Source organism: Eulemur rufifrons, chromosome 8, assembly GCF_041146395.1.
Source record: "Eulemur rufifrons isolate Redbay chromosome 8, OSU_ERuf_1, whole genome shotgun sequence".
NCBI lineage: Eukaryota > Metazoa > Chordata > Mammalia > Primates > Lemuridae > Eulemur > Eulemur rufifrons.
The window spans coordinates 28,359,332-28,384,875 of NC_090990.1; the positions used below are offsets into that span (position 1 = coordinate 28,359,332).

The 25,544-nt window shown below is 41.3% G+C and overlaps 1 protein-coding gene across 2 annotated transcripts; it reads left to right on the forward strand.

Annotated features, from left to right (window-relative positions):
• Positions 1-638: 638 nt before the first annotated feature.
• On the forward strand, positions 639-24,877 carry CAP1 (cyclase associated actin cytoskeleton regulatory protein 1). 2 transcript variants are annotated; one of them, XM_069477752.1, is made up of 13 exons: positions 639-698; positions 13,832-13,953; positions 14,877-14,977; positions 16,805-16,882; positions 18,327-18,470; positions 18,573-18,658; positions 20,027-20,132; positions 21,310-21,487; positions 22,978-23,162; positions 23,341-23,464; positions 23,584-23,666; positions 23,990-24,133; positions 24,621-24,877. In XM_069477752.1, the coding sequence occupies exons 2-13, from the start codon at positions 13,842-13,844 to the stop codon at positions 24,702-24,704; spliced, it is 1,425 nt and encodes a 474-aa protein (XP_069333853.1). In that variant the 5' UTR covers positions 639-698; positions 13,832-13,841; the 3' UTR covers positions 24,705-24,877. The 2 variants fall into 2 exon arrangements, with proteins under 2 accessions (XP_069333853.1, XP_069333854.1); XM_069477753.1 differs by having other exon boundaries at positions 663-716.
• The last annotated feature ends 667 nt before the right edge of the window (positions 24,878-25,544 follow it).

A 25,544-nucleotide genomic window follows, 5' to 3' on the forward strand; every position in this document is an offset into this window, starting at 1 on the left:
GGCACGCCCAGACACTCAGGGCTGGGCCCAGGGCGCCCTCACCGCCCCCCGCCCCCCACGCCCAACCTCCACAAGTCCTCCCTGAACGGGGTCCAGACCAACTGCCTTCCCACGTCACAAACGGGGAAACCAAGGTATGCACGCCCACAGAGAGGCGGAACTTGGCCACAATCCCCACGGACAGTGGACGGCCGCCTGAATTCCCGCCGTCAGAGAATCCTGCCCCTAGTTCTAACAAGACCCCTTCCGGACTGCAGTAAAAAGGAACTGGCCTTTGCCATTGAGACCAAACTGATAGGAGAATCAGCCACTCATCTGTCCTCCTTCCCCGGAGGTGGAGCGCAGCCGGCGGGTGACTCCCGCCCTTCATTGGCCTGGGCCTCAGGCTCAGTACCGCGGTCCGAGGGGCGGGGCCTATCTTGCGAGCACGCCCTCCCCGGATCGTTCCCGCCTTGGGGGCGGGGCTTTCTCTAGCGCCCTCCGGGCTAGTCGGGATTCTCCAAGGCGTGGTGAATAAGGGGCGGGGTCACGAGCAGGGCGGTCAGATTTCCTTCCCAGTCCACGGCTGGCCTAGCGCTTCAGCCGGCAGCTCATTTCCGGTGGGGGTGCCGCGCCCAGTGAGGGCCCGGAAGTGGGTCGCGCGGAGATTGCTGGGCAGTTCTTGCCGGAAGTGGAGAGCGGCTGATCGCAGTCCCGAGGTGAGGCAGAACTCTGAGGTGAGGGTGTGCAGCTGGGTAGGGACTGGGGTCTCCTCGGGGCCCATCGGCCCCTGGCGTTATTAACAGCCCTTCTGGCCTATGCGCGTGTGGTGAGCCTTCCTGCGGGAGCCGGGGCCAGGATCCCTCAGACCGACCCGGAGTCCTGGGCGCGGTCTCTTGAGGTGGGGCCGGGGTGACGAGCTGAACCTGGCTGCCCCGGGGAGGCCCCTCCGCTAGATTTCGCAGTGCTGCCCATCAGCCTCAGCGGAGGCCTGATTCCTGAGGTGCCCTGAGTGAAAGGAGCCTCCGAGACCTTAGAGGCTTCTCTTTTCCCGGTCTCGCTCCCATTGCACGGATGGGTAAATTGATCCACGGAGAAGAGGCTGGTGTAAGATCATATAGCGAGTGAGGAAGAGAATCGGAATCCTGACCCCAGTTCCTTAGATGACTAGCCCCAGATCCTTCCCGTGTTCCTTGGAACCTCTAACTTGGGGTGGTCTTCCGGTCGTGTTGCCTTGCAGGCAGCAGCAGGTTAAAGGTCAACCGCTGCGTGGAACTTTTTTTTTTTCCCCTTAATTCAGTTTGGGATGCCTGGGGAGTTTTTAAAAGACTGGCGGGCAAGTTCTTGTTTTGCATTCACATAGCGTCCCCTTCCTCCTAGGCTGCTGCTCTTATTCTGAAAAGCTAAGCTAACTTTATTGAAGGTGTTGTGTCCTTATGGACCTGAAAGCAGCTTTTGGTCTGGCTCCACTACTAAGTGTGGCCTTAAATGCCTTGTTTAACTTATTTGAGCCTCATTTTGCTCATCTTTTAAGTGGGGATCTCTGCTCACCTCCAGGTTGAAATTCAGTGTAACCAATTGTGTTTATTCTGTGCCAGCATTCTACCAGATGCAGGGAATGCAGCTTTGAAACAGAAAGATAGGCTCTTCCCGCATGGAGCTAGCAGTGTTTGCAGGGACGTTTAAGAAGTAATTGTAAATGTTAATGAATGTGAGGAAGAAAGAACAGTGTGCTATGAAAGTATGTAACAAGGGATTCAGGAAAACTTCTGAAGAAGCAGTTCAAGATGAATTTTGAAGGATGAATAGTAATAAGTTCAATGAAGAGGGGATGAGAACGTTTTAGACAGGTTAGTATCAGAACTGTGACAGTTGAAGTCCTTTGTAGGGATCTAAGTGAAAATCCAGGGACAGCCCAGCACATTGATTATTTACCAAATATTTATTGAGACCTTAATATGTGTGAAGCACATATTAAATGAGGTACTTAGCCTGTGTGGCTAAGAATACAGTTCTCCTGGAGTTTACAGTGGGGGAGAGAGCAAACAAGTAAATCAGGGATGGCTTAGTATCATAGTGCATAGCTTAGGGCTGCAGAAGCATAGAGAAGAAATGCCTGAGCCAGGTATCCAGGCTTCCAGAAAGGAATGGGAGGCTAAATTTTGCAAGATTTATTTAGGTATATGGTGAATCTGGAAAAGGGATTTCCAGGCAAAGAGGACTACAGGTGCAAGGACATGGAGACTTAGACATGTGAAAGACCATGACTAGTTCTGTGTACTGGAATTCCAGTAATGCTTGGGGAAGTGGAGCACTGAGAGTGGTAGGATCAAACTGGAGGACCTTGTAAGCAATGCCAAGGAATTTGGGTTTTACCCTGAAAGCTCTAGGGATGATTTGAAGTGTTTTATGTAGGAAAATAATGTTATCAGATTTATATTTTAGAAAGTTTGCTCTGTCAAGTGGGAAGGGACCAGACACTGTGGGGAAGTAAATCAGTGTTTGAAAGCTGTTGCTGTAGTCATGGCCTGAACTAAGACAGTAGTAGAAGTGGGAATGGAGAGGAGGATCAGATTTGAGCAGTATTAAGAAGATGGAATCCATAGAATTGAAGACTGATTATTTATGGGAATGACCAAGTAAGAGTAGTATAGGACAATTGCTTGGTTTTTTGACGCAGGGAACTGGGTGGTACCATTCAGATATGAAAAATGAGAAGTAAATTAAGGAAGTAACTCGGAAAGAAAATGAATTTAGCATGAGTTTAGTTTGAGGTATTTGTAATAAATCTAGGAAAAGGTGTCCTAGCTAAAGGAAACAGCAGGAGCAAAGATGGAGGCAGGAGAGGCCTAAATTGTTCAGTGCAGTACTGGAGCCTGGAATTTGGCAGAAGATAAGACCAGAAAAATGGGTAGATGTCTGCCAGGTTGTGAAGGGCTTTTAATGGATTTGATTTTGCCGTGGTCCAGCATAAAGAAATTTCTGTAGCAGTTTCCCACCTTCTCTAGAAATACTTCATCAGTGAGGTGGGCATAATTTATGTCTCAGAGGGTTTTAAATAAAATGGTAGCAATGAAAGTACTATGTAAAGTACAACCTGCCATGCAAACCAAAAGTGGTGATACTAAGATTCAGTGCATGAAAAAAAATTCAGTGCGTGTATTTTTGCTTTGAGGAGGTTAGCTATTGAGTTTATAAAATGTTTTGTTTCCAGCCGGAGGGATGATGTTTTCTCACCCTTTTTCTTGGTTATACATACATTTGTTTAGTTGCAATTATTTTTTTAACCAGAGACTGCGCCTTTAAAAAGTGACTTCCTCCTTTCAGTTTTCAGTGAAGCATTGTGAGTCAAAGATTCGTTTTACTTAAACAAGCAAATGCAAAGTGTCACTGGAAGTTGAATCCTCTGGTTTGAAATTTAATGCTGAGATTTGAAATCTGAGGATCCTTGAGCCAAGTGACTGTTCCTTTGAAATATCATCATGTTTCTTTCTTTATTTTCTACTAACCTGGCTTTCATACCTGTACTTCAACTTCTTTACCACAACCAGACTGATCTTTTAAAAGTTCTTTAAAAAGTACTATTTTTCATCTCATTACCCTTCTCTGACTTCATATTCCCAAAGATTCAAGCCTAAACTCCTTTGTTCAACCTACCAAATTTTCCACAGTTAAACCCTTACCTTAATTAATTTTCATTGAATGGTACCCATTGACTTTCTAACTTAGAAAGTCCTGAACTAGCAATTTTATTTTTTTATTTTATTTTTATTTTTTTTTGAGACAGGGTCTCACTCTGTCACCCAGGCTGGAGTGCAGTGGCATCATCATAGCCTATTGTAACCTCAGACTCTCAAACTCCTGGGTTCAAGCGATCCTCCTGCCTCAGCCTCCCCAGTAGCTGGGACTACAGGCACATACCACCATGCCTGGCTAATTCTTTTATTTTTTGTAAAAAGTTGGGGGAGAGTGTCTCACTCTTGTTCAGGCCTGTCTTGAATTCCTGGTCTCAAGCAATCCTCCTGCCTCACTCAACGCTCAAAGTGCTAGGATTACAGGCCTGGGCCACCATGCCCAGCCTGAACTAGCATTTTATTTAAACCTTTTGCACTTCCCTTATTATGCTCCCTATTAAATTAGAACAGGGTTTCTCAACCACACTTGACATTTTGGGCCAGATAATTCTTTGTCATGGGGTTGTCCTGTGCATTGTAAGATGTTAAGCAGCATCCCTGGCCTCTACCCATTAGATATTAGTAGCACTTCTTCATTTGTGACAACCAAAAATGTCTTCAGACATTGTCAAATGTCTCCTGGAGTACAGAATTGCCTGGGTTAAGAGCTCCTGCATTAGAAAGTATCATAGCTGTGATTATACAATGTCTTATCTCCAACTAAATTCTGTGAGGGTAGGCTCCAAGCCATATCTAACACAGTGATAAGCACTCAGTACCCTGCAATGAATGAATCATTTGTTTTCATTGAGGCATCAAGAAATTATTCTTTCAAGTAATTTATGGATGATCCTTAAAGGATGTGCCTTTCCCCACCCCCTGCAGAGGATGTGGTCTTAATAGAGAAATGTCACTGATTAAGTACTAGAAGTAAGCTTTGTGTTAGTTGACGGTGTTAGTCAGCAGAATTCCCTCTCCTCTGTATTGAGAATATATAAATCTCTGTTTTGTTCAGGTTGTTTGCATTTAGAATGGTCAGTTTTAGTGGATAGGGACTATCATTTATTTTTAAATTGCATATGGTTTATGGAGTTGGTGTTCATGTTTATTTTAATTGATAAAATTGTTGTATAGGCATTTATTGCTTAATGACAGGGGTATGTTCTGAGAAATTTTTCTTTTTTCTTTAATTTTCTATTTGGTTGTTTACTCCTGTGTTTGTCATATGAGAAATTTTTTATTAGGTGATTTCATCATTGTGGAAACATCATAGGGTGTATATACACAAACCTAGATGATATAGCCTGTTTCTCCTAGGCTGTAAACCTATAGAGCATGTCATTGTACTGAATACTGTAGGCAATTGTAACACAATGGTAAGTATTTGTATATCTAAACATAAAAATAGTACAGTAAAAATACAGTACTATCTTATGGGACGACCACTGTATGTGTGGTAGGTCCATCATTAATCATTAACCAAACCATCATTATGGGGCAGAGGACTTTGGTTTCATTGTCTTTAAATTAATGCAGTTACAGCATTGACCATGAAACTTTCTTCTTGATATACTGTATGTAAACCTAATAAAAACAAAGTTCTAAAAATATTCCTCAGCTACAGTGCAGCTTTGTTTGCCTTGTATTACCAGACTTGTGCCAAACTTTTCCATTTGGCTGGAAAATAGTTGAAATGTTTAATGGAAGGAGCAGACTTGCATTTTTGTTTGTTTTTTTCCTCCAGAGGTTATTAAAATTCCTATACTTAATTATAGACTTATAATCACAGATCTTTTCGTATCTTTAGTTTTAGCTGAATCATAGCTAAGGACAAATGTCATCCTTGAATCTATCTTTATGTATGAGTGTGGGAAGTACTCTTCTATTAAAGCAACGATCCAGGCTGAAATCAGCCAATGTAATTTTTCCATATAGAGTAAAAAACATGTAGAAGTAGAAAAGTTCTGCTCAATGCCCTGTGCAATTAGTTCATAATATTCTTTGAATGTAGGGGAGAGGGGAACCCATGACCACACAAAGTTATCTGTTTGCCCCAGACCATTGCAGCAGCTAGTTCCCAAGTCTGACCTCAGGTTATATACTATTACTCATTTTAGTCTCTCCTGGAGTTTCCAGATAGAGGACCGTGTATAAGGAGGGAACAGGAGACAAACGCTGATATTGAGTTGGATTCCTTCCCTTCCCAGCAGATAGATCTTTCTTTCTTTTTTAATCTAAACCTCAGGTGGCAGTGACTCAGGCACTAAATGTCATTGGTTTCATCAGTGAAACCAAATGCTTAGGGAAGAACAGTAGCTCCTGATTTGGGTTAGATTTAGATGGCATCTTTACTGGAGCAAACTGGTGTCTGTTCTTTGGTTTCTGGGTTAAATTAGCCAACTTGTCAGTATCTCCTAGTAGCATGTCTAGGTTTTACTTTGTGACATGTTAGAGCCTCGTAATGATTATTTCTGTACAGAGTTGGTAGGAATAGAACTAACTAATACAGTTTAATGGTAGCTTAGAAGACATGCCCAAGTAGAGATGGTTTTTGGTTTTTATTATAAAAAATATATAAACGTGTTAAAAGAAAGATTGGAAAACAGAGGAGAAAGCATCAAAAACCCTATCACCCTAAAGGGACATACACTGTAAACTTTGTGTTCCCTTCGAGTCTTTTTCCTCAGTGTATGTAGGTATTGCCTTATGGTTAGAAGTCTAAGATACAGATAGATATGTCTAACATTGCAGTGAACATCTTCATGCCTATCACTTTTCCTGCATGAGTATTTACTTTCTTAGGATAAAATCTCAGGATTAGGATTACAAAGTCAAGGCCAAGAGAAGCATTTTGAAGTATGATTTGCCAAACTGATTGTTGGGCTATCATAGTATACAGGGTGACTCGTATGGTTGTTTTCTTTTCTGTTTTACTTAAGGATAATGGCAAGAACAACTGTGGGGCAAAGTAGAAAACATTTTAAGCATAGCGTTTTCCTACTCAAGTAGAAATTTGTGCTACTGGCTTAATGGCCTGGTGAGATCAGACAAGAACTGCAGGAGTAACCTGCTTCCATTTACTTCTGAATGACTTCTTTGCATAGGCAGAAGGAATTGGGTTGAGTTGTTGAATTATGAGAGTATGAAGCAGCTTTGGCAAGAATTGCTAGCCATTTCAAATTTTTTCTTGGTTTCAAACTACAAAAGAAATTACTGCTGAATCAAGCTCATAGTTTCTTTTTATTCAGCATATATCCCTCCAAGAGCCTATACATTCTCATGACTTCATGATATTTCTTTGCCAATGATTTGCAAATATTATCTCCAGTCTTGATCCTTTCCCAGGCTTTATTTCTAAATACTTACTAGGCATTTCCACTTACAAGCTTCATCTTTTCTTCAAGCTCAGCATATCCAAAACTGACCTCATTTTCTTGCCCTAACTAAAGTATGCCAGAACCTGTTTCTGACTATAATGTCATCATTCTCTTAAGGCCCCAATATTTACAACTCTGGAATCATCTTTGCCTCCCTTCTTTAAATGTTACTGTGCTCACAGTCAGTACCACACAGTCAGTACCACACAGTTAGTACTTGTTCTCAGTTTAATGCACATTTGTTTCTTGTGACCTCCAAGGGCAGAACCAAGATCAGTGGGTGGAAGCTGTGGGGAGGCACATTTGCCTCCATATAAGGAAGAACTTTTTAATACTTTGAGCTGTCTGGAATGGGCTGCCTCCAGAAGTCTCGGGTTCTCCATCACTGAAGGTGTTTGAGCGGAGGCTGCCTGTCTAATAGCTAAGAATGTTGAAAGGACTGTTCTGGCATCAGATGGTATTTTTACAAGATGATTTCTAGAATCCCTCCGAATCCTGAGATCCAGTGATTCAACAGAAAGTAGCTTCTCTGCTGCTAAACTCCCATAGAGCAGGCAAACTATTTTACCTTTCTTTTATATTCCCCACAGCACTTAATTCAGGTGCTGGTCACTTCGTTGCCTAAAGGTGATTATTTGTTGGTTAATCGATTCTTTTCATTTAGTTTAAATATCTGGTTAGACACCAAATATTGTGGATTTTTTCCTTTGAAATACCTTTTGCAGTAGCCTTCTTTTATAGCTAGATGAATAATAGCTTTCAGCCTAACTTTCTGGACTCAGATAGCTTCACTTTTCTCCAAATCTTACTTTGTTTATCAGACAGTACTTGTAAACACTTTACTTTCATATTATTCCTCCACTCAGAATCCCTGGATGGCTCCACATGTATCAACATCAAATCCAAATACTGCCAGGCTTTCAGTGCCCTCCACAATCTGGCCCAGCTTGCCTATTCAGCTTTATTTTCCATGGTACTCTGTACTCTATGCAGGCTAACCTGCTTACACTTTCTGTACATAGCTTGCCTTGTCTGTTCTTTTTTGCTTTTGATTTGTTCTAGAATGTCTTTCCTTTTTTCTCTTATCTTTTCATCAAGATGCCCCACTTCCCTCCTGAAACCAAACTACCTCTAGTCCTTATTGATTTCTTCTGAACTCTCAGAGCATATAGTTGTTTATACTATATAATTCAGATCCATAGCAATACATTCTGCAAAGGAAAATCTCTAAAATATGGGCGGATACTTTAACTTTCCCTAAACCAACTGAAGTTAGATATTCTCTAACAGAACTTTTATTCCATTCGCATTTCATTTTGTTGGCCTTCCAGATAAGAATGAAAGCTGTCCTCAAGAAGCTTTCCTTCTAGATCTGCCTTGGCAAGTGGGAAAAAATAAAAAAAATAAAGCAGCTTTCCTGCTTACGGGGAAGGCCAACAAAATGTGTATTCCATTTCTGCAGTAGCCCACACAATGCTAACCACTTTGGTTTTATGAACATCATCTATATGCCTGCTTGTTGGGTGATGAGGTAGGTGCAGGAAGGAGAATGTATAAATTCCCTTTCTTCTGGAGCCTATATTCTAGTATATAGTATGCAGTGCTGACATTTTACATTTGAATTGCATTTTAAGGCTTCCAAAGTGATTACTCTCATCAATGAAATCAGCTCCTTTCATCCTTACATCTCTGTATGCTAGGTGAGGATTATAACTCATTGTGCCACTGTCCCAAAGTTACACAGTTAATATGTACAGATTGGGACTCAGAGCTTGGTTTCTTGAGTCCTAGTTTTATTTAGACTTATGTAATTATGACATAAATATGACTCTGTTTCTGAGAGCTTTTATGATGGATGCTTAACTAGCTGAGAATCTGTACATTCATTCACGGAGGTTTATATATAGTTCTTGGCTATTATCAGTTAGAAATGGCAAGGAACAAGATTAGGCAGAGCTACAGTTTTCTGCTCTGAAAATTCTGTATTCTTTGGGAGAAGCCTTATTTTGAACATTTGCTTCTAAATTTGTGTCATCTTGAATGTGATTTTAAAAAATTGGCCTCCATGTAGAAAAATTGAAAGCTGCTAATAATAACTAATAACTAAAGACACCGTGGAGAGGCCTTGAACCCATAGTGCTATTGCTAAGCATACAAGTTGGGGGCTGGATGCTGTGAAAACCATTGGTTGCTTAAAAGCCATTGTGGAGTGGTAAGAAGCGCCTCCGACTAGGATTCAGAGTATTTGTGCTCAGGGCCTAGGTTCTCTACTCACTGGCTGATCTCTGTCAAGCTTTTTTTTTTTTTGAGACAGAGTCTCACTCTTGCCCAGGTTAGAGTGTCATGGCATCAGCCTAGCTCACAGCAACTTCAAACTCCTGGGCTCAAGTAATCCTCCTGCCTCAGCCTCCCTAGTAGCTGGGACTACAGGCATGCACCACCATGCCTGGCTAATTTTTCTATATATATTTTTAGCCGTCCGTATAATTTCTTTCTATTTTTAGTAGAGACAGGGTCTGGCTCTTGCTCAGGCTGGTTCGAACTCCTGAGCTCAAACAATCCGCCCGCCTCGGCCTCCCAGAATGCTAGGATTACAGGCGTGAGCCACCGCGCCCTGCCTGTCAAGCTTTTTAACTTCTGTGATTGTCAGTTTCTTCATTCTAAAAATGGGGATCAATATCTGCATAATATACCTCACAGAATTATTTTAAGTCTCAAAAGAAGTAACAGATAACTGATACAAAGCATTTACAACTATATGAGATTATTTTTAATTAATATGTATTTTCATATGGTTATTTTCCTTATGGTACTTAGTTTGGAGATGTCCATATCAACGTGATTTATGCCTGAGAAAGCAGCATTTATTTGAAATACGGGAGTGTTTGTAAAATCCTGCAAAAGCAGACAGGCAAAAAATTAAAAAAGAAGAAGAGAAAAAAAAACCCACTTTTCCACAGATTTGACAGAGAGCAGAGACAGCCAGATTTGTGGACAGCAAGAGCCTTTATTTATATGTTTGTTTATTTATTTCAAGGATGTTTATTAGCCTACTATATTTTTAGTGCCTACTATATTTATAGTACTGGAATTATAAAGGCGAGACATGGTTCCTGCCGTAGGGTGGCTAATTGCCTGCTGACTATTAAATAAATGATTTTAAACCAGTATGTTAAGTGCTATGGTAGAAATAAGGGCACAGTGTTGTGGAAGCACATACTAGAAATATCTCTTAGAAGGGTAATACCTTAGTTGAGACTTAAAGAACAATGGGAATTCTGGAGAGGGCAGATTGGAAAGGGAAAAAACTTTTCCAAGTGCCTAGCATTATAAAGTCTCAGAAGTGAGAAAAAGCATGGCTTGTTCTGGAAAATCCAAGTAGTCCTGTGTTGCTATAGTGTGCTGAGGAAAGGTGTAGCAAGAGATAAAACTGGGGAGTGGTAGGAGATAAAGTAGGACTAGATTATGGAAACCCTTGTTTGAACTTTATCCTGAATGTTCTGGGGAGTATTGAATGGTATTAAATAAAAGAATATTATAATTACATTTGCATTTTAAGTAGACCACTCTGGCTATAATATGGAGAGAAGGTGAAGAAGTTGTATTAGTGGAATTAGAGAAAACTAGCTAGGAAGTTGTTGCAGTAATCTAGGCAAAGTCTTGATATCCTTTTATCAGTCAGGATAGAGGCAAGATGCATCTGTTCGTGAGATATACAAGATAGAGCCTGTGGATTTTGGTGACTAATTAGATGTTGTGGGGGAGTAAGGAAGAAGGTATAAATTTAGTTAACATTTATGGAATCCTTACTATTTTCCAGAACTGTGCTAAGCACTTCTACATGGACTTCCTCATTATTCTCACTGAAGCTCTTTGGATTTTATACTTTTGTCCTCATTATACAGATAAGGAAACTGAGGCTCAGAAAATTTGGTAATTGCTCATAATCAGAGAGCCAGGGAGTGCTGTTGTTCAAACCCCTAATCTATCTGATTTTTCTAAAGATCAGTCTTACCCCCTGTACTAAACTGCCTAACAGTTTACAGGTTACTAGGTGATGGCTGGTCATGCTAGATCACTGAGACAGTGCGGGTGAGGTGTGAGGGAGCAGTGTTAGGGAAGATGAGGAGTTCTGTTTTGGACATTTCAGTTTTTGGTGGCCTTGGGGCACCCAGGTAGAGATGTGGAAGCTGGGTCTAAAATTCTGAATCCCAGAGGAATGGCCTGAGCTAGATGGGCTGCTTTGGGAGTCTTTAGTCCACAGGTGGCTGTGGTACCACCTGGCAAGTAGGCTGGGTGTTAATATAGCAATCGTAGTTGAAGGCTTGGGAGTGGACGTGACCATCTGAAGAGTACAAGTGTATGTGTAGAAAATGAGAAAAGGTGTGTCTTTCAATCCCTTCACTTCTGTACACTCTTTCCCATAACATCTCAAATTTCACTCTACCCCCACCAAAACCAAAAATACCAGGTACTGTTCTTCTATCTTTGGTTAGTGGTAGAATGAGATTAACTATAAGTGGTAGCTGTATTATCCCTTTCAATTCTACTTAAGTCAGACACCAGTGCTGTAGCTTGTTTAGCAATGAAAGCCTGCAAATACAAGTGAAATGTAGATAAAGGGGAACCAAAATCCCATGAAGCAGTATTATTAAGCTTTTAAGATTGGTACGTGTTTCACCGACCCTGGCAGCTTTTAGAGACACTTGTGCTATGTTTCTATATTAACTCTGGCCTCAACCTGAAACATCCATTGTGTATTAAGGAACATGTTTTATAACAGAACTAGGTGGTATCCATGGAAGGTAGCTTGGGAGTTCATTGCATTCCTTGCCTTTCCCCTGGATTTATAAAGTCTGGTAGATTATATGTGAGTCTGTCCCTAGCCAGTACCCAAAATGGAACAGGGCAGCAATTCAGGTATCAGTTGATGGTGTCATAATGTAAAGGAAAGTATATTGGCTGTTTCTAAACTACTTTGTTTGCTAGTAGGGGATAGACCTGGAGACTTCTGCTACGACTCCAGGCCAGGGCATGGAAAGGTTTATTTGGTCCTCATTCTCGTTTTTTTCCCTTTGAGTCTCTCTTTATTATTTATTTATTTTTTAGCTACAGGATCTCACTCTGTTACCCAGGCTGGAGTGCAGTGGTACAATCATAGCTAATTGTAACCTCGACCTCCTGGGCTCAAGCGATTCTTCTGCCTTGGCCTCCCAAGTAGCTAGGACTACAAGTGCACACCACCATACCCAGCTAATTAAAAGAAAAAAGTATTTTGGGTAGAGACAGGGTCTTGCTGTGTTGTCCAGGCTGATCTCAAACTCCTGGCCTCAAGCAATCTTCCTGCCTTGGCCTCCCAAAGTGCTGGTAGCTCACATTACAGATGTGAGCTACCACACCAGGCCTTTTGATTCTCTGGCAAGTGACTGGGCTCAGAGACACCAGAACTGTACACAGAAAAGAATGGAAAGGGATTATTATATTGCCTTCCTTAGTTTATCTTGTGAGCTGCTTATCTTTTCTACAGGCAGACAATGTGTTAAGTTGAGATACTCTGACATGTTATCATCTTTGGGGGAATCATAATTGCTGTGGTCATTTTAGGCAGCTTCAAGGGAATTGAGTTCATTCGGCCTCAGTTACCTGAACTAATTAATGCTTTGGTGAAATGGAATCTTTCCAAGTCAAAGCTTTGATTGAAATTTCACTGACTAATTTCTATGAGATACCTTATGGTCTCAAGTACTTTATGTAGATGTGTATTGATAACATTTTACACTTATGTGTACAACTTTTAGAACCTTTGTCTCTTTGGAGTTTTGGAATGCTATAACTTCATAAATGTTTATTGAACATCTACTACCTACCAGGTAGTGGTCTAGATGGTAGAGTATAAGGAACAAGCTAGATAAGCTCCTTTCTTTCTTTGAGCTTACTTTCTTTAGGATATTAGACATTGAATAAGGCTAGTTCAGATAAATTAGTACTTGCAAAAGACCTATAACAAGCTCTTTTGGATGTGTCTAGTCTCCTTCCCTACTGCATGTCCAGATCCTACCTATGCTCATTTGAAGCCTGGCTCAAATGGCAGCTTCCCATGATACCCTTATCTGATCCTTCCAGCTGATATACTCTTCCCCTCTCTGAAATCCCGTGCTGCCTATATGCAACTTTCTTATGTCACCTTGAAATTTTTTTTCTATTTGTTTTATAGTTGTTAGTGCATATGTTAAGTCTCCCCTATTAGACTATAAGTTTTTGAAGGCAGAGTAAATATCCTATTCATTCTACATGCAGGCAGCAGGATGTTGTGGGGAAAAAAACCACACTGAACTTAGAGCCAAAAGACTTAAGTTGAGTACTGGTTTCTCTATTAACTGGCTTTGTGACTATAGGCAAATCATTTAACTTCACTGAAATTAAGTTTTCTATCTTTTAAGAATATAGTAATTACCTTTCCACTCCTGCATAGTTGTTGGGAGGCTCAAACTCAGATAACTTACATGACTATACTTTGCAAATTCTCAGTTTCTATGCAAATATTTGGTAGTATCATAGTAAATATTCGGTAAATATTTGAATAAACATTTGCTTTATTGAATACCTTTTCCTGAATAGTTCTCTTGCTTAATGAGGTCTTTATGATTTTGCAAATGTGCTAGACAACTTTTCCATCTAATTTTATTAAACTATTCTGTTCCTCAGAATTGGCATCCTTTTCACCCCCAGGAGTATTCTGTTTTTCTCTGTAGATGCTATGTAATATTAAAATAACAAATAACATTTGATCTGTTTCGGCAGGTGGTACATTATGGCTGACATGCAAAATCTGGTAGAAAGATTGGAGAGGGCAGTGGGCCGCCTGGAGGCAGTATCCCATACCTCTGACATGCACTGTGGGAATGGAGACAATTCATCAAAAGGTAAGCACTCCGCAGCCCAGCAGAATGCTTTGTTTGAGTGTCTTGGCCTGAAATTTTTCTTTTCTTTTCTTTTTTTTGAGACAGTCTTGCTCTATTCCCTGGGCTAGAGTGCCGTGGCATCAGCCTAGCTCAAAGCAACCTCAAACTCCTGGGTTCAAGCAATCCTCCTGCCTCAGCCTCTCAAGTAGCTGGGACTACAGGTGCATACCACAACACCTGGCTAATTTTTTCTATTTTTAATAGAGACAGGGTCTCACTCTTCCTCAGGCTGGTCTGGAACTCCTGAGCTCAAGAGATCCTCCTGCCTCGGCCTCCCAGAGTGCTAGGATTACAGGCGTGAGCCATCACGCTCCGCCAAGCCTCAAATTTTTCTATCCCAGTGAATTCTCCCCTTTGGAGCTAACTTCCCAAAACACTCTAGAAAGTTTATCTCTTGTAATTTGTATTGCTGTGAACAGATAAGGGAGGAAGTAACTTGTGCAGGGTGGCCTGTGGTTAAGTTATTTTAACACAAGAACTTCCTGCTTGTGTGATATTTCCTGTTTCTTTCTTTAGCAGAGTAACTCCAGTGTAAGTCAAATGATAAGTTATGTTAAAATTCCTCTTTACAAATGATTGGCAAACTGGCCATTTTGCACATGCTCCGGTTGAAACTTAGAACGTTAGCGTTAAAAGGAACCTTGGAGGATCATTTTGTTCATTTTCATTTTATACATAAAGAAAATAAGCTCAGAGAGGAAAAGGGACTTAGTCAGGGTCACATAACCAGTTAGTGGTGGTATTGGAACTAGGACCCAGGATTCCTGACTCTTGTTCCAGTATTCTGTTTACTGTATTACCTTGCCTCCTCCCCCTTTCCCATGGAAGTGCATTTTAAAGAAACGTGCATGGTTGATTTTTTATGGTGTGTGTGTCTTCGGCAGGGGCAGCTCCATATGTGCAAGCATTTGACTGTCTGCTTGCCGGTCCTGTGACAGAGTACTTGAAGATCAGTAAAGAGATTGGGGGAGACGTGCAGAAACATGTAAGGATGTTTTGCCTTTTTTCCCCTCTTTTGAGGACTGGTGACTTTCTTCAAATCTCATCCATCCTTGGTTTAGGAGCCCCTTGAGAGGCTCCTGGCTCCTTTTCTACCTGTACTGAGGAGCTCTGTTCAGGCACAGAAATGATTTCTCATATTTTTCTAGGTCCTCTGCTTTTATCACATATTCTGTGTGAGCTTCTTTTATATAGAAACCTTGCATGGTGCATAAAATATGGCTGTGTTCATCTTTGTAGGGAAGAATATGCTACCAGTCTGATTCCAACATGTTACATAACCAAACCTAGGGAGGCTTATTTAAAGGAGTCATTGTCATGACTTAGCATTTATAAAACTGTGCTCGATAGTTATTAGTTATGCTAATATGGGTTATTTTCACACTTAGCCCACGACAAGAATATGAAGTAGGCAGTGACAGGTGCCTCTCCACCCACCTCCCTTCATGTGCTGCCTCCAATGTTGTCACCACCACCACCACCCCACACTCATATATTCTACCTCTCTTTTTAAGACCTAAAAACCTTCCTGCTAGCCCACTGAATAATTCTTCATAAACAGTACCTGTTTAGGATCTTCCTCACCTAAATTCTTCAGCAAGACTGATTGCTTGGCCTTTGGAAGATCTATTTTGAGCCTCTCATATACCATCTGTTGGCAATGGTGTTAGTTAGCTTTAGGGAATGGGACTGGGACTTTGATAGGGCGTAGGGGCTTGCATTACAGCTGTGTAACGTTTGAAAAAATTTTAAAGCATGTATCATTTTTATATTTTAAAAATGAAAATCCAGAAAAAAATAGATTACCATCTTTGAATTTTTGTATAATTTCTTTCTCTCTTTCTTTTTTTTTTTTTTTTAAGAAATAAGGGTTCACTGTGTCACCCAAGCTGGAGTGTAGTGGCATGATCATAGCTCACTGCCGCCTTGAACTCCTGGACTCCAATGATCTTCCTGCCTCAACCTCCAAAGTAGCTAGGACTACAGGCATGCACCACCACGTCTGGCTCATCTGTTTATTTTTTGTAGAGATGGGGCTTGCTGTGTTATCCAGGCTGATGTCAAACTCCTGGCCTCAAGCCATCCTCCTGCCTCAACTTCTCAAAGTGTTGGGATAACAAGGGTGGGCCATAGCACCTGGCCGGCCTCATGTTTCTTAAATTCTTTTAACTATGACCCTCAGAAAGAAATAACATATTTGTCTCTGAGATAAAAGTTTCACAAAATAGTGCTTATGCTACTACTGTGTGTTTTTTTTTAACTTTTTATTTGGAAATAATTTCAAGTTGATGCATTGCTCTGCATTCATACTTTTGTTTTATTCTATTTAATAAAGTGGTGGTTGTGGCTCACTAAATTGATTTAATTATTTATTCGCTAATGGGGTCCTGATCCAGCATTTGAGAAATAGCTTTAACCTAAAGGAGTAAATACTTTGAAAATTTTAGGTATAAATTTAGGTCTTTGCTTTTACTCCTGTCTCCAGTTTTTGAGAAAAGCGGACTTCTTTGGTGATGTGAGATTTTTCAGTGCATGTTACATCACACTGTGTAGTTGCTAATTTGACATCACCTAAAGCTAGCCCTAATGATCTTCATTTCCAGCTCTGGATATATATCCCTGATTAGTTCCAACAGGAGCAGTTGTGTATGTAATTCTATCAGTTCCTGGAATCTGGAATACATGAAGGAAACAACATGAAGTACCTGGGTGGCTGTCAGAGTACATGGAAGTACATGTTTCAGGTTATGCGTATCAATGCCTCTCCAGTTGTAATACGTCATCAGTAGCTCATTCTTCTTCTTTCTGGCAGGCGGAGATGGTCCACACAGGTCTGAAGTTGGAGCGAGCTCTCTTGGTTACAGCCTCTCAGTGTCAGCAGCCAGCAGGCGTAAGTTCACTACTAGGTGGTTTAGTTGGGGTTCAATGTTCAGGACAAGTTGAGAGGTCTTTGCTAAGCTGTCACAACATGCCAAAATAGTCCTAGTAGGCTCACGATAATGTATGTTCACACCAAGTCCCGGAGGTAGAGTCAGACTTAAAGTGGCTTTATGGGAATGTGCCATTAAGTACTTATTGGTCTCTACTGGCTTTTTTCTGTCATTTTGCTTAGGACTATAGTTACCCCTTGGGACTTAGCTGCTTCTCTTAATAGACAGCCTCTTTTAGCCTCTTAGCTGAGCCCAAATTTATCATAGTGTCTCCTAAGCCCCTTAGAGATGGTTTTCTTGCTTCACTGTGGATGGGTTTTAGTCACGTTGCTGTGAATATCTTAAAACTCCTGAAGTACTGCTTCTCCTCTCGTCCTTCACTGGTTGGGGGATCTCTTTTTAACCTTACTCCTACCTCAAAATTTTAATGCTGCATGGTGTGAAAAGTTGAATTAGAGAAAATTTAGATTTTTCTTGCAGTCAGAAATTTTGGTTGTGCTCCTTTTGCATTTGCTTTTCCTGGGCATGGAGGCATAATAAAGCAAGTCTTCCTGCTAATGCTGTATTAAAACCCCTAGCCCTCAGCATGCCTAAATAATGTAAAAATAGAGCAAGATGTTAAATATATTAGATTCTAATTCTTAATCGGTCCTGATTAGTTAAGATATGAGAATGGAGATGTTCAGGAAACTGAGCTTTGGAGGAAGGATGAAAACACAGAAACACAAAATTCATTCATTTTGCTAAGCTGCCTGCTTGACTGCCAAGCCCCCTAATTGCTTTGATTCATCAGCTCTCTACTCAGCAGCTGCTATATGGCTAGCAGTGCATTGAGGGCTATAATGATGATTAAAGAGGGTGAAGACAAAGCCCTTGTCTTTGAAGAATTATGAGAAAGAAAAACATAATTCACATAGTTCCATTAATAGTTTGTGTGGGTAAGGATAAGGTGTGAGAATTGGTTATGCTGACGACAAACGCTGTAGGAGGCTGGTGTGGTTGGGGTTGGAGGGCTGTTCTTCATGAAGCATGGGGAGCATTTGGATTGATGGAAAAAGAAGAGAATGTTATGAGTAGAGGCACAGAGATAAACTAGTATCTCCTATGAGTGGGACAAAAAAAAAGATAAGTAAGTGGCTGAAATGGTAGGATTTTGGGGTATACCTGAAGTATGGGTCCTGATCATGAAGAACTATAAAATGCAGCCTGAGGAGTGGGAACTCTATGAAGAAAGTGAGATGATGAGCAGTATTTGAGCCTTATGAATCAGGGCCGGATGAATACAAAGTTTGAGTGCTCATTGTAGTCCATAAAGAATTTTTGCCTTCAGGATCAGAGCTGACCAACATACAAAGCTTTTATAAAAAGATTTTAACCTCAATCTTTTCTTGCATCTTTTCTTAGAATAAGCTTTCTGATTTGTTGGCACCCATCTCAGAGCAGATCCAAGAAGTGATAACTTTTCGGGAGAAGAACCGAGGCAGCAAGTTGTTCAATCACCTGTCAGCTGTCAGTGAAAGTATCCAGGCCCTGGGCTGGGTGGCGATGGTGAGCAGCGCAGCTTCCATGGTTGGGAAGAGGATAAACTGCGAGGGGGAAGGAGATATGGTTGGAGAGGCTCTGAGTCACTGACAGTTTCTCTCTCTCTAGGCTCCCAAGCCTGGCCCCTATGTGAAAGAAATGAATGATGCTGCCATGTTTTACACAAACCGAGTCCTCAAGGAGTACAAAGATGTGTAAGTCCAGGTTTTCCTCAAGGGGCAGAGGATAAACTCAGCTGGTTACTTACTGGAATAGCACTTTGGGGTTAATTAAGACTGCCCTTGGCTGCTGTGCTCGTTCTCCTATCTCAGGGGTGTGTTTTGGAGTGCTTTGACATTGGCTCATAGAAGCTGCATTTGCAAGCAGGAAGTGTTTCTGTCTCCACTTCTGCTTTCTCTCCATGGTTGCTAGAGGCCCTTTTAGTCTTTTAATCCTTAACCTTCTGGGTTTAGGAGGTTTTGCTGGAGGTAACATGGACTAATGCCCTTTAATTTGCCTGTTTATACAAGATTTTGTTCCTTGTTGAGAATTTGTCACTGCCCCAGTGGCAAAGGGTTCAGTAGGACTTAATAGAAAATTACCCTGAGTATTCATGCAGTCAGTTAAAGTGGGCGTAAGGCTACCTAGCCAATGCAGGTATTACATAGGGAAGTCATTGTATGTCTACCAGTCCTAACTGACTTACTCATTGCTGGTTTTGAGCTGGAATGATAGCAGGCAACAATTATTAAGTTGCATAGCTACCCAAAATCTTTCTTCTATTCATCATCATTCAACAAACATTTCTTGAGTTACTACTCTGTGTGAGTAATAAGCCTTCTTGTGTGTGAAATGTGTCCCAGAACACCAGGTACTACTTTGATCCTTCAAGCAACCTAGAATTAAGCATGAGAGTATTTTGATAAACAGTTGAGGAAATTAGGTCTTGGGCTAAATAATCTTAAAGTCTTCTAGCTAATATATAAGAAGAGAGAGGGTTCTTGAACCATAGTGCAGTACTATATCTGTAATTTAATGCTGATGGTTTCCTCCTAAAGGGAAGTTTTTAGTTTTGATATTTTGGGGGGAGGGGCGTATTTTGACATAAGGCACTGTCTTATAAGGCAGTTGAGTTTCTTGGAGTCCTAGAGTTCTACAGTAGTGCTCGAGAACTCTCCTCTACCAGCTCTTCACGCACAGAATTTCTGCTTTTATCATTTTTATATATCGGGTTCTGTCTAAAATGTACTTTGACAAAACAGTTTTGCTACTTAAGAAAAAAGTTTGAGAAACACTGCTGTGAGTGATAGACAGAGATATAAGTGATAGAGATATAATCCAGAGTCCCTATCTTAATGGAGTTTGGTCTAATTAGGGTAATAGACTATATTATTTTAAAAATCTAATAGGTTAAAAATAGGTTATTTTTTTTTTAAGTTTGGTGGTGATAGAAAAAGCTGCCATTGAGCAGAGCCTAAGAAACACCGTAGGTAGGAGGGCATGAACCCACAGGCAGGAGGGGTTCTAGAATCACTATTGTAATGTACCCTGACCACCTATGATGAGTTCTTTTATTCTCCCAGGGATAAGAAGCATGTAGACTGGGTTAAAGCTTACTTGAGTATATGGACAGAGCTGCAGGCTTACATTAAGGAGTTCCATACCACTGGACTGGCCTGGAGCAAGACGGTTAGTGACTCCTTCCTCTTTCCCTGCCTCCCTCTCTTTATCTCTTCAGGGTGGGGTCAGGTTTCTTAGACTTCAGCACCACCAAGGTACTTGAAGACATGCTAGTTTTTTCAGTGGAGGGTAGAAAGAAATGGAAAAAGGAGAAGAGACTATAGAAAGCAAGGGTGAGAGGAGAAGGAATATTCAATTCTATTCCATTTCAATAAACATGGGTCAGGGACAGTGATTGGTGCTGAAGGGGAGGCATATGAATGAGTTACACCATCTCAGCCTTCAAGGAGCTTAAAATATAGACACAAAACCCCAGTACAAATCACCAAGCTAATGCTATAATAAAGATATAGACTCTAGAGTATAAGGAAGAGAAGAGTGATTCTCACTGGGAGAGATTGTGCTTTGAAGAGGCATACTCTGTTCTGAGACTTAAAAGAAGTACAGGGCAGTAAAAAGTGGGATACTAATAAAAGGCACAGTTTAAACAAAGCAAATGCAGAGTAAATGTAGAGATTGGTCATCTCTGGCTTCAATAAGGGGAGATGGTCAGAGATTTTTAGGAGAACAGGCTAGAAAGGAAAGTAGGCTGAAACTTTTAGATATTTGAGCAAAGGAATGATAATGATCAGATTTGTCTTTAAAAGAATCTCGGTGTACAAGTTAGAGATAAGGGCTCATGCTCAGACTATGGAAGTGGTCATGGTGCTAGAGGCTGGGAAAAGATAGTCTATAGGAAATAGCACCAAGATAATAGACAGATCTAATAATGTTGAAGGAGTGGGAAGCCTCAAAGAAGACTTGAGTGAATAGTCAAGCTTGGATGGTCATGTCTTTCACTGAAATAGGTACAAGGGCATGATTATATGGGCAGGCTAGCAGGCAGATGATGAAATATGTTTTGAATTTGTTGAGTCCCAAGCATTGGTGACACACTAAGGAAGATGTCAAACAGATATTTGGAAATAGGGTTTAGAGCTGGAATCAGGTGAGGTCAAAGGAAAAACGTGAAGGTTGAGGAATGGAGCTGAGAAAGCCAAGTTGGCCATGGGTAGGGAGCATTAATCATTGCCTCAGGGGGTATAGTGGGGACCCCGTGTACACTGGATACCTGTAGGGCCCTACTGGCTGTGGTACAGAGGGGAAGAAAGAGGATGACTATGTGACCTGCACTGAACTGTTCCAGGGGCCTGTGGCAAAAGAACTGAGTGGATTGCCTTCTGGACCCTCTGCTGGATCAGGCCCTCCTCCCCCACCGCCAGGCCCACCTCCCCCACCAGTCCCCACCAGTTCGGGCTGTGATGAGTCTGCATCCCGCTCAGCACTGTTTGCGCAGATTAATCAGGGGGAGAGCATCACACATGGTAAGTGAATACTCTGACACGAACAGTTGGTACGGCAAGTTGTCTTGCCAGACCTCACCAGCCAGGGACTCGACAGCTAGTCGTAAACCGGAACCCTAGCTTGTATTCACTTGGGGTGTCACGTTCCTTTGAGTTGCCCAAAGGGACAGACTAGCTGGCTTAAATGGAAATTGAAAATGGGTGATTACAGTAGGGGGAAGCCCTCTGTTCCATTGGAAAGTGACTTAATATTAAGTAGCATATGAACATATATTATATTATGTTACATTATATTAATATGTGGCCAAGGTACAGTGCTGATCGTTTTCCCCAGACCTTTTTCCATGGTACCACATGGTCTCTGGACAGTCATTCTGTCAGGGGGTTAACTTCCTCAGAGGATGCATACCGGTCACTTGGAAAATTTGTATAAGAATGACCTAACAGTATAGAGAAAGTAGATACCCTTATACACAAATGCTGGAAGGCTAGGTTGTCCAGCCCTCTTTTAGGAATTTACCCATAAAAGTCTCTAAAATAAAGAAGTTTTATACAGTGCTTACAGTAGCTAAAAAATGTAACAACCTAAATATCCAACAGTAAGGGACATGGTTAGTTAACTATGCCATGTCGTCTTGATGTAATATTATGCAGCCATTACATTTTTTCCTACAGTGAGCCATGTAATGTTTAAGAAAAAAATCTAGTATTTTGATTATAACCACAAGGAGTGGTGGAGATACAGAGGCCATTCAGTATTAGTTATATAGTCAACACAGACTGGGCCACGTTCAAGAGCAGCCTGCTGAGGGAAATTATGGAATCTTTTCCCTTAAAAAATAAAAGAAAGATATTTTTAGAAACTATAGCCTAACATGAGAAAGTGTGTGTGTGTGTGTTTTCTCAAAAATATTTTTAACCTGGGAGCACAGATTGAAATTGCCCTGAATATACACTCCTGAGAAAGTTTTTTTCAAGTGTCAGTTGGTTGAACCAAATTTTTTAACAATGTGTATAGGTATAACTAAACAAAAAGAAGTATGAATAGAAAAAATATTGGAGAGTTTCATGTAAACACTTACTGGGGAAGGGGGAAGTAGGGTTAGCTGTGGGTGAGGTTTTGTTTTCCTTTCATCAAATTTTCTTTATTTCACATCTTTTTCTTCCTCTGTTGCTTTAAAAACTACAAACATATTTGTGAGTATATATTTGGTATATGCCTTTCTAGGTCTTTTCCTGTGCATTTACATTTCCATATCCCCCACCCCCACTACACACCCATTTTACGCTTTATTTTTAAAAATAGAACCATATAATTTAACCTTGGGGGAGAAGAGCAATTATAAAAGTACTTCTCCAAAACGGCTTGCAAAAGAATATCTCACAGGCTCCAGTTTTTGGCTTTGAATTTTCTGCTAAGGATCAGTTTAACTTATAACAGAAGTTGGTTATTGCCTTAGCCGAAAGCCCTGGTTTGAAGGACAGGAACAAGGTAGCTGTTGTTCTTACAGCCCTGAAACATGTATCTGATGACATGAAGACTCACAAGAACCCTGCCCTGAAGGCTCAGAGTGGTCCAGTACGCAGTGGCCCCAAGCCATTCTCTGCACCCAAACCCCAAACCAGCCCATCCCCCAAACCAGCCACAAAGAAGGAGCCAGCTCTACTTGAACTGGAGGGCAAGAAATGGAGAGTGGTGAGTTTAAAAAAGACCAGGACTGGAGTAACAAGGAGCAGGGACAGGGGGGTTAAATGGAATTCAGCCACATGAGTGCAGGGTTCTGGCTTAGATCATGAGAACAAAAGTTTGGGAAAGCCTGTTTTTTGGTTGATGTGTGCTTCATGATGAGAATTCTGCGGTATCTCTTTAACAGGAAAATCAGGAGAATGTTTCCAACCTGGTGATTAATGATACAGAGCTCAAACAGGTGGTTTACATATACAAATGTGTCAACACAACATTGCAAATCAAGGGCAAAATTAACTCCATTACAGTAGGTGAGTCTTTGTCCTAGAGCTTGAGAAGGCTAGACCCATTTTACCTACCCTGCTTCTAAAGATTTTTAGATGTATTACTTTCAAATTATATTGTTGACCTGCTCTCTTTCTTCTCCTAGATAACTGTAAGAAACTTGGTCTGGTATTCGATGACGTGGTGGGCATTGTGGAGATAATCAATAGTAGAGATGTCAAAGTTCAGGTAACTTGATATCTTGGCTCTTTCTTTTGGTCCCTGAGGAATTAAAAGAGACACAGCAGACCCACAGATGTTGCTTTGGTGGGAATCTGATTCTACGAAGTCTGTAAGCTGAGCTGCTTTGGATGTGGCAGAAGAGGGGTTGGCTCTTCAAATGAGCTCTTTCCAGCACCTGTCCCAGCCCGCCCATAGTATCCAGTGTCTGTTGCACGCCTGTGAGCTTTTCATGCAGTTGCTGAATCATGTGAAACAGGGAAAGCTTTTCCTGCAACTTACTGTTGTCTTCCCCAACTGCTGGGACTCAGTTCTCTTGGTTTACTCCGCAGGTAATGGGTAAAGTGCCAACCATTTCCATCAACAAAACAGACGGCTGCCATGCTTACTTGAGCAAGAATTCCCTGGATTGTGAGATAGTCAGTGCCAAATCTTCTGAGATGAACGTCCTCATTCCTACAGAAGGCGGTGACTTTGTAAGTTTCTTGATTTCTTTAGTAGTATGATGTTAAAACAGAAGGGACTGAAAACTTCTTGCACTGGAGAAAGCTATTTGATGAACATTCTGCACTAAGTAGGTAAAACCCAAATACACACCAAAAGCACATAGAAGTGAGGTAGTCCCGTGTAGCAGGGTGGTTTCTGCCTTTAAGTTGAGCCCAGGGTAGCAAAAAAGAACGGGAATGAGTCATGGCACCCTGTCAAACTGGTGCTATAAAGCCGTGTGTATTCTCATTTACACCTCATAGATTTAACAGTCTGTTTAAGATCACAGATCACTGAACGGTGAACAGTATAACACAGCGTGATGTTGTGATAGCTTGATGGGTTCAGTTTGTCTCTTAGCACATCCTACCATGCTCTCAGGATTAAGTGGAAGCGAGCATTGGGAGAAAAGCCTGAGATTTAGCCCCAGCTCATCCTTTAGCTCAGGTTTAAACCCATTGTCTTCTTTATTTGCAGAATGAGTTCCCAGTCCCTGAACAGTTCAAGACTCTATGGAATGGGCAGAAGTTGGTCACCACAGTGACAGAAATTGCTGGATAAGTGAAGTGCCACTGGGTTCTTTGCCCTCTCCCTTCACACCGTGGGATAAATCTGTATCAAGACAGTTCTTTTCTAGATTTCCTCTACCTTTCTGCTCTTAAACTGCTTCTCTGCTCTGAGAAGCACAGCTACCTGCCTTCACTGAAATATACCTCAGGCTGAGATTGGGGGTGGGATAGCAGGTCAGTTGATCTTCTGCAGGAGGGTGCATCTTTTCCATATCAGTTCAACCACACCACCGGTCCATTCTTAAGGAACCGCAGACCAGGACTGGTGCATTTTAGCTTTCAGCTTTTGGGGGTTATTCTACCAACAGATAGTCCTTTGAGAAGAATAAAACAGTCCCTGGAGTTAACAGATCAGAATGTTCACACTAAACTTTTTCTAACAATGAGCATGAAGGTAGCAGAAGCTGGTGTTGATTACAGACAGTTCTAACCAAACTAATATTTCCCTGTTGACAAGTGAGGGCAAGGGTTGCACTGGACCAAAGGCTGAGGCTTGGCCATCTAGCATTCCAAGCAAAATTGTTTCCTATAAGCATTCCTTTTATTCTGCTTTCCATTCTGGGTCTGAAACCATGAAACAGGAGGTTTTCTGGTACCAGCTGCTAAAGCAGTGTCCTTCATATCCAGGGCAGTTAAAGGTGTCTTGGACCCTTTCTCTGGGATCGCTGCCCAGCACCTTCCTACAGAGATGACTTTAAAGGAAAAAAAAAAAAAGGTAAAAACAACACACCATTCCAAGGAGTCTGGCATTCCTTCTTCCTTCCCTGCTTGGTGCCTGTCATCCATCTTCACTGCCTCCTTTTCCCTGTCATGCTCAACAACTTCCAACTTC